Consider the following 9,572-nt stretch of genomic DNA (forward strand, 5'->3'; position numbering starts at 1 on the left):
CTGAAGCAATGGAGATGAAGGTAGATGTTCAAGCTGGACATGTCTCCTGGCGCCATGATGTTGACATCAGGAGCTGGAGGAGCAGTTGGAACTTTCGAAACGTAACATTCTATACTGGCTGGCAACTGCCTTTGTCGGTTCGGCAAGGCTGCAGAAGGCACCAGCTCCTTCACTCGACTGCCTTTTGCTGTCACTTGGGGTCTTCTTTTGTGACAGAAGCAGATCTGAGGCTGTGAAGGCCCAGTTTTTAGAAGAAACCTGCTGCTTTCAAGGAAATCACATTGTTTTGCCTCAGTATTCATAGCTTCAATGTTTGCGTGTATGTTCTGCTGGTACTAAGAGCGTGGAGGAGAAGCGCAAGAGGTGAAAATGACCGCAGTTGGGAATGACTGCTATTTCCACCGTTCCTCCTACCCACAGGTAAATGCTGTAGATTGTAGAGTGCTTTGGATCCTTGGTTTCTTGATATAGCCATGTTGACAGGGAGGTCTGTTATGTAAACAGAGAAGCTGATATTTCACTCTGGCTGGGTCATGGCCACATCGGTAGAGGAAATATCGGACTTTTGGAAGTGGTGAGAAAAGGTAATGATCAAGTGAACCATGGACAATTTCTCATGTGAACTGCGCTCAGATACTCAAGGAACATATAAAAGTCACGCGTGAAGATCACTCATCTTTCGTATTGAATCAGGATTATGTTGATTATGAATACATATGCCACGTTTATAATTTCTGCTTATAGTGCCTATCTGAAGTACTGCAAAAGCAGTTATTGAAAAGTAAGTCCTGCAATATGTGTTTGTCCTTCAAATGAATATTTAAATTCCACCTCTTGAAAATCCCGGGTTGGGTGTTGGGCTCTCCATTATTGCATCCATTTCCACAATGGGGATTTAGGCATTTGCCTGGGAGCTGGGCTTGGGCTCCAGACCTCAGCGTGTCTCAGGAGATGGCCCAATTGTACTGACTACAGTCCGAACGTGACGTGTTTTGGAGATGCCGCTCTTAGACCCAGCTGTTAATGTCTGGATCTGGGTGAAACTTACCTTCAAATGTACAAACAGCTGGGAGATGGTGTGAGCAGTGCAATGTATGTTCGCTCAGAACATCAATTCCCAAACTTTTAGTTTTTAGTTTTTGCTGGGAATCTTTCTGGGTTTGATTTCCTACTCCTTATTTCCCAAGGACCCATGTCTATTAATGGTAAGAGAGTCTAGTGTAGGATTTGCACTCATATGTTCACAGCACTAGACCGTGTACCCATCCATTTAGTCCATTTTTATTTTTCTGCTTACAATACATGAGAACTCTTTTCTCCTGCAGCAGAAGTACAGCCACATCGCCTGTTTCTGGGAAAAACAGCCCTCAGGCTGTGTGAGGATCAGTTGTGCCTTCCATCATAGCAAACCTCGAAATATAAATGGACTTTTTTTGCCGCCTAGTAACAGTGAGTAAAAATATTTTCTCTACTATTTGTTCATTAGAGTAAGTACATACACAAGAATGTCCCTGCCGTGCTCAGTAATCCCTATGAAGGTTCAAAATGTACCATGCAAATCAATGGGGTAGGATCTGCTACCGCAGTGAGTTCAAGGCAAAGAAAGGAATTGTATTGGCATTTGAATAGAGTTGCCAAATGACTTTTTTAGCTGTCCTGTTACGGATCTTCGTATTGCAGGAAAGATGACGTCACAAGTGGTGATTTAGGTTGCTAGGATCCACAGAGTAGAAATGTTGCAGTAATCATTTGCAAGGTTACATAATATCTGAAAATCAAATTATTTTTGGAAAATAAAAAAGCACTATTACAAGTTGGTTTTTTTTCCACATTCCTTTCAAAGAGGAGCTCTTGGCTACCAGGAGTCCTGTTAGACAGCTGGAACCTGTAACACGGAAAGTGTCTGGAGCAGGGAACCAAGACAGGTGTCAGAAATCAGGCAGAAGCTGGAGTGAGAGCAAGTCAGCGTGACTTGTCACAGATGCATGAGCAAGGGCACTAAAATGGAGATGTTCATGGGCCTGAGCTCCAGAGCTGGAGAAAGGTGTCATGAGAGAAGTCCAGAGAGACCTCTAGTCAGAAGCAAACACCTTGTGTTCCAGAAATTCCCCCAGGGAAAGTTAGCGTGTCCTATGTGGGCGTGTTGAGCCAACCAACTCCAGAGGAGCAAGGCAAGAACTTGAGTGCTCTTTCTGTGAGTGCACACACTGCTTTCCGTACAGTTCCCACATCCACAGCAGTGACCCCTGGCAGCTGGTGCTCTTGTAAATAAAATGTAGGCACATTTTGGGTGTGGTGTGAGTCAGAGAAGATGCCCAAGAGGCCCCATGGACATGGATAACCTCTAGAAGAGCAATGTACAACAAACAGAACGAGAAAATAGACCCAAACCTTTTTACTGAAAAATGCATACATTCAAAGGCCATGTGTCCCAGAATAGCATTGCAAACATTTTAACTGCATTTGTCCTTTTTAATACTTAGAAATCCTGTTAAACCAATTTAAGGTGGAGTTGGCTTACACTGTCCGGAGCTAATAATATGCTATTCTGGGCAGTGACAGAGTTAACTATCAAGTTAAAATTGTATCTTACATTTTCTTGCATGAGATACAACTGTTCTGATCTGCAGGAGTGTTACTAAAATAGGTTTATTATGATACGCAGGTAAGCAAGAGATGCTCAAGAATAAGAGCAACTGGAATAAAAGAAAATGCCTATGCTTCATGCTATTTATTTAGAATTGGAAAACATAACCAACCTTAGTATTTTTAATATAATGCACAAAACCCTGATTGTATCTACAAGTGCAGATTGGTCAGTTTGAACAATGTGAAGAGATTCACCGTTTTTCATCATTTTTATTTTCAGCCAGTTGCATTTCCTGGCTCTCTGAAAATGGTATCCCAGTTTTGGTGTACATTCCTAAAGAAAAGAATGCCTTTTCTGATTTTCCTTTATTTAAGTGTAAATTATTTTCATGAACTTCATAATCTTTCTCAAAATACACATTTTGTACTTCGTAAAGAGAGTTGTGATTCTGAAAATTTGGACAGAAAAAATGTGTCTGCAAGCTAAAAATGGGTAATGCAGTGCTTAGCATTGCTAAATTCTCTATAGGATGACACCGTGATGAGTGATACTGGTCTGCCTGTAATTCAGCATATTTAAAATATGTTCACAGCCGGGGTCCAAAACTCCTGTATTCACTTCAGCCCAGGTATTACTACTCATATGTTTCCCTAAGCCGTAAAGACCTTGAAACGCATTGGAAGAAAGAAGGATACTGACTGAAATTAGTGTATCCACCAGCTGGAAGAGATATCCAGCCTTTTCTAAACATCATCAAATGATCAAAATGTTCCTCTTTTCAAAAGGCTTTATTCCTCATCTGTTCTTTCAGAGGAGATACAACCCGTGTTTTTTCATGCTCTCTGTTGTTGCAAGATGCTCTTTTGCCAAGCTCCGCGCAATAGTTTTACCACAAGGCACAATGTGCCTATGTAATGATCCCTTCCATAGGATAAAGACTTCAAAGTTACACCTCCTGATCTGAACCTGGATTTGATATTTTAGTTCCTCCTAATAACAGAAATATAATGTTCTTTTCTGCAGATGTGTCATTGCAACAGGGGGGCCAAGAAAGGATTCTGCATCCAGCCCATCATCAGGAATCACTCCGAAATCAAGAGAATATTTTCCTACCAGTTCATGCTCCACTGATTATAAGCCTCAAGAATGAAGAAGATGAAGAGGACGACGATGAGGAAGAGAACTGTAAACACATTCTTTTTCTTTTACAAAAAAAGTAGAATAGGGTCTTTTTCGACACTTCACAAGTCTCCAGCTGATCCCCAATATCTTGGAACCAGTAGTCACCAGAATTGAGGCAACGTCCTAATTCCTGTGAAATGCCTATTTGTATATTTCAATAGCAGTATCATCCACATACCCCATTTTCATTAAATAGAATTTGAAAAGTGATCCACAATTCAGATGGCCATCAAATACTCTTCAAACTTTCTCTAAATTTGGGGACACAATTCACTAGATTAACTGAATGTCTATGCATATTTTTATATATTTGTTTTGGCTTTGTATTTTTTAAATGTAGTTATTAAAGCGTTGACTGTATCTCACTCAGAGAAATTCATGATGGTATTTGATTATTAAGAATTGCTGAAGGTCTTTGTATGGATACCTAGTAATCTTTTAAAACTATTTCCTACAGATGTTTCTAATTGGGTGCCTAAGACTGCTGCAGAAATTGAAGAGGAAAGAGCCATAAAGGAAATATGCTATAAAACTGGTAAATATGAAATCAGTCACTCTTTCCTAAACAGCAACAATGCCAATATACTAAGCCTTGGGTTTATTTTCCCTCTCGGGCTATGTTTAGGAGAGTATTACAGGATCCAATACCCTCACGAACACCAATCAGCAGAAACTGTGTCTTCACCTCGGGAAAAGGAGAAATTACTCCTGGAAGCTACCGAGCGAGACTTGCAGAAAGGTAAGGACTTTTCATCTTCTTGGACAATATGTACCACTTTTAGGATTACACTTACAGGGACAAACTACTAGATACCTTGCCCCTCCTCCCCTCTTTTTTAATTTAGTGACAATAAAAGACAGCATATTACGAAGAACAGTAAAATACTTCATTAATTTTTCCCCACATATATATACATACATAGTGTCACACACGTGGTGACTACCTGTATCAAATGCAGATGGAAAAGGTAGAAACGGGCTGTAAACGTCATGTATACTTTCTAGAGATATACAACTGTAACATAAATTTCATCAGGTAAGATTCATCAATACAATTCATGAAAAGTGAGAAGCTAAAGAATGAGCAGGTAATTTGTAGCTGGTTCTTTACTTCGGAGCCATAGTTTGTCTTTAAGCTGCATTTTATGGAATTGTCTTAGAGAGCATGAAAGTTCTACATCAGTTACAGTAGACAGGAACCAAACATCTAAGAAAAGAGAAAGAATATAAAACGAGAGGTTAAAGGAAATTGCACTCATCACTATCTCACAGAGGTGGGAGGAAGAGAATGGCAGGGCCAGTCCCTGTGCTTACACACAAGCAGCTCACACATCCTTTCTGTTGCCTTTCCAGGTGATGGCAGTAGAATTCCCAGAACATTTATTAATACAAAAAGAGAAGGAGAGATTTCAGGAAGGAGAATACCAACAGAGCGTATTCCCACAAGAGATCGTCGATCCTTTGACAATGGAGGTAAATACCCTTTAGCATCAGCTTCTCATTGATTAACATCTTGTCTTGTGGTAAATAAGGTAACTGAATATGCACGCCTTAAACTACAGTATAATACCCTTAGTCACCAGGTACATTCACATCGGAGGTGAATCTATTATAGGAATGTTGAATCTCCCGCCATTCCTTGGTATTTCCGCAACGCTGTTTGTCACCATGTCAGCAATGCGCATTCAGCTGTTAAGACTCTGTGTGGGCCCGTGCTGTGAACTGTATCACCAAAGTGCCTGACGATTCAAGTAATCCTTTTGCCAACTGAAGTTATTTTCTATGCCGCGTTGTTTTAGTCGTTCAGTTTCCAGGACAACATGTAGCTGAACTGGTACAACTGAGACACAGGCAAAGCATCCCTCATGTGCAAGGGGTGAGAAATAAGCAGGGGCAGAGAGGAACATATTAAGGGTTGTGGTTTTGTTGCTGAGTTCTCTTGTAATGACAGGCAGCTCAGGCTCAGAAGTTGTCACCCTGCACTTTGGAGTCTGTTTGCATTGGGTTCCCATGCAGATGTCATACTTTGACTTTGGAAAAGGGTTTATTCCCCCTGTGACACACACACAAATTACATACAACTTTTCACTCTCAGTTCTTACAAATGTCCCTGTGGATTAAAGCCAATGTTTGTTAAACTGTAAACCCTAAACACAACCACAGTGAGCTGGTAAATAAGCATCACTCCAAAGAAATAAAGAAGAATAAATGGACTTCTGAGGAGCCAAGAAATTCACCTCATACGGTACCAGGAAAAGGTATTTTGAGAAAACAGTTGGCTTATTCATTTTCATTTACTAAACTGTTAGATGATCCAGGACTACCTACCTAATTTCTCTTAATGTCAAATGTGGACAATCCATATTTAGATTGGACTCTCCACAAAGAACATTGTATTAATCTTGTCTTCCAGCCTCCAGGCTCCTGCAGTATGTCAAATTTTGACGAACAGCTCAAAATTTTCATTTAATTTGCTTTTTCACTTTTAGGAATTCACATTTCAGACCCCAAAGGAAAACCAAGTTACCAACCAAGGGGTCAAAGGAAGGATGATGAAACTGCTGCTTATGTTCCTCGTGGGAGAGCAGCTGGAAGAAAGACTTATTGTGATTCTTCAGAACCTCGAAGATCAGCATATGTATTCTACCGCACTGTCAACGTCAACCAGGAACCAAAGTTCAGCGGATCTACAGGTGGGCTCCTGTTTACACAGGATTCTTAAAATGCCTCAAATGTGCCTGTCTGTATTGTGCTGCTTTCGTTTTTGTCCCTGCAGGTGATTGTTAAGTCATTTCTGCCTAAATGCCTTCATAGCAGGAATTCATTTCTCTGCCCAAAGAGCAATGAATGCAATGATGTGCTGATGTGTACTAACATACTGACCGCCACTAATTACAGCTTCTTTTATCTGATTTCTTCTTCTGAAATATTTAATAACTTGTAGTAGTCCATGTAACTTCATGTTGGAGCATGATGGATTCATGCCTATTTTTATAATTTAGTATTATTTTCATCTTCCGTAAAGAAGTCCTATGTGTTGCTTTTTGGCAATCTGTTTCAGATGTAACCGTAATTTTACATCTTACACTGTCTTTTCAACTTGCTAATACAGCTTCTCACAACCTCGTACATCAGTTGGGTTTTATTTGCCTTTCTGCTTTCCTTTTCCATGGTTACTCTGGATAATTCTGTTGTTTTCATCTCTCACTTCATGTAGAAATTTAGTGGTAAATAATTTCAATAATCGTAAGTTAAGAAAGTGATTTCATCTTGCCAGGTTCAGTCATCTCTTCTAAGACTGGTTGAATCTCCATCTTGAGGTGCCTCCCTGTCTTCATTTCCAATAAAAGGAATCTCACTCCGACAGAGTAACCCCTTCCCAAAGATTCATAATGTTAAGTCGAATTAATCCAAACGGTACTGCTTTATTCTGGAGATGAACAGTTTTACTTTTTTTCTTTTCATGTTTGCTTTGATTAAATGTGGACAGATTGGTAGAGAGATTACAAAGAGAACATTCTTCATCTGAATAACACAATTAATCAATTGCCAGGTTAAAAAAAGAGCATTTCACAAAAAAAGGTGATCAGCTTTTTTGTCATAAGAACAACCATTACCATTGTCACTACCTTTCTTTTCAGCAGTACCTGAGCCATATGGTCGGAAATGCTCCAAACCAAAGAATCAGCTTGACACAAATAGAAGATTTTCGACCCAAACAGAAAACTGTTGTAATGCTTACATGTTGTGTATTAATAGCTATATACAAACTTAAAATCGTAGCATTATTTTGCAATTAATGATTTGAATTAATGGAATTAAGATGGAATTAATACAAAACAAGAGAACTAATAATATTTTTAACCAAATTTCACAGAAAACACTTAGTCATTAGGCAGCTTCTCTGATGCACAATCAACTGCCCAGCACAAAAACATCCGTTTGCCATGTATCTAGTGCTTGCACAAGCAGGGATAGAAGAGGAGATTGGATTATGGATTTGTTTAACTGAAAAGCAATTGATGCCTTTGGGAAGATTTTGAACACAGGAATATTGACGTTGTTCAAGTCACGGGTGTCCGTGGCAGAATCGCCTCGTTTGGAAGATCCCGTGAGCCTGAGGAAACGCTGCAAGATTACACATGATCTTTAAAGTACTGGGGAGAAAGTCTGTATTTAACACTGGCTTGTATTTCAGACATGATGTGTGATTCACCTGATGCTTTCATGGATACTTCTGCTGATGTAATATTTAATTCACATAGCAGCCTAAGAGAGTCCTTCCTGAAATTGTAGCTGAACTCAGAAACAATGTTTATGTTTCTTCTACAGACAAATACACTTCAGGATCTTACAATGCACCAACTTGGAGGAGAAGAAATCCACATGCAAAAACATTCCCTAAATTTGGAACAACCATTCAGGTAACTGTTTGATCAAAATTTTTACAATGCAGTCTACTTCACAAAAGCGACAGGACTCTCCCCACCTAGAAAATGTAAAACTGCTCTTAAAGCTTTTGCAGCCAAAACCCACAAGATTCTAAGCAGTGCTGAGTCATCTGAATGACCAGGGAGTAGTTCTGTTTGTTTGCAGATATGTAATTTTGACTGTAAAACTAACCCAGGATTTCTAATGTTTTACAATATTACTCATATGAAAGCAAAATACGTACCTGCCTTCAAAGTGAGGAGCTACAACAAGTGGGTTTTGGCTCGTAGCGCTGGACAAAGCACAGCACAGACCACAGGAGTGTGATCTGTTTGTCTGTTTGATTGCTCGTGAAGCATCTGCAACAGCTGAACGATGATCAGCCGAGCTCCAAATTCATAAAAGGACTCGGGCTACAGAACATTCTCCTGATACCCTAAGGACCATTAATACATTTTACAGCTGCCTTGAAAGCAGAGATTACAACCTCTATCTCATGCTCCAAGTTTAATTCTTAACATGTTTCTGAAAGAGCATCTATAGATTTATTCTAGTAAATAATGTACAAAACCTTCTGTATATCTATTTTGACAACAGAGCCAAAACGACATGCAAGTGAACAGAAAACAAGAACGATACCCAGAGCGGAGAATAGGATGAAGCGAGTGGTTGACATTACAATACTCTAAAGTGAAACGAGATGCACCAATGTTTCAAAAGTGACAAAAATGGAAATTAGGAAAGTATGTTCTGTATGGTCATATATTAAGGTTTTAAATATATTCACTAAGTTGTGTCTGTTACGAAAATTAGACAGTTGAGATGATTTTTAAAGACTGTGGCTATTCACCACAAGACTCCTAGTAAAATATGTGCATGGAGATGAAAAAATCTCTAAGCTGAGTGTTCCCCTAATGTATTTCACAGAAGTTTTACTGCATAACAGAAGTTCTAATGCATATGTACTGTGATTAAATAAATTGTTTTCAGATTTCAGTAAAGCCTTTGATAGTGTCTCTCACAGCATTCTCCTGGACAAGATGTCCAGCACACAGCTGAATAAACAACAATGCAGCGGGTGAGCAACTGGCTGATGGGCCGGGCTCAAAGGGTTCTAGTAAATGGGGTTATGTTGGGTTGGACACCAGTCACTAGTGGGTTCCACAAGGATCCATCTTAGGGCCAGCACTCTTCAATGTCTTCATAAATGACTTGAACACAGGGAATCCTAAGCTTGCTGCTTACACAATGTTGGGAGGAGCTGTTGACACTGTCGAGAGCAGAGAGACCCTGCAGAGGGATCTGGACAAATTGGAGAACTGGGCAATCACCAACTGCATGAAGTTTAACAAGGGCAAGTGCCGGATTT

General features: G+C 39.7%; 1 protein-coding gene across 1 annotated transcript; it reads left to right on the top strand.

Annotated features, from left to right (window-relative positions):
• Positions 1-369: 369 nt before the first annotated feature.
• Positions 370-8,863, top strand: LOC135998703 (uncharacterized protein C12orf50 homolog). The gene is made up of 11 exons (XM_065651868.1): positions 370-420; positions 1,308-1,449; positions 3,614-3,775; positions 4,230-4,307; positions 4,398-4,511; positions 5,126-5,245; positions 5,908-6,030; positions 6,262-6,465; positions 7,414-7,500; positions 8,105-8,196; positions 8,801-8,863. The coding sequence occupies exons 1-11, from the start codon at positions 370-372 to the stop codon at positions 8,861-8,863; spliced, it is 1,236 nt and encodes a 411-aa protein (XP_065507940.1).
• Positions 8,864-9,572: the final 709 nt, after the last annotated feature.

The sequence above is a fragment of the Caloenas nicobarica genome, chromosome 1 (assembly GCF_036013445.1).
Source record: "Caloenas nicobarica isolate bCalNic1 chromosome 1, bCalNic1.hap1, whole genome shotgun sequence".
In the NCBI taxonomy this organism is placed as follows: Eukaryota; Metazoa; Chordata; class Aves; order Columbiformes; family Columbidae; genus Caloenas; species Caloenas nicobarica.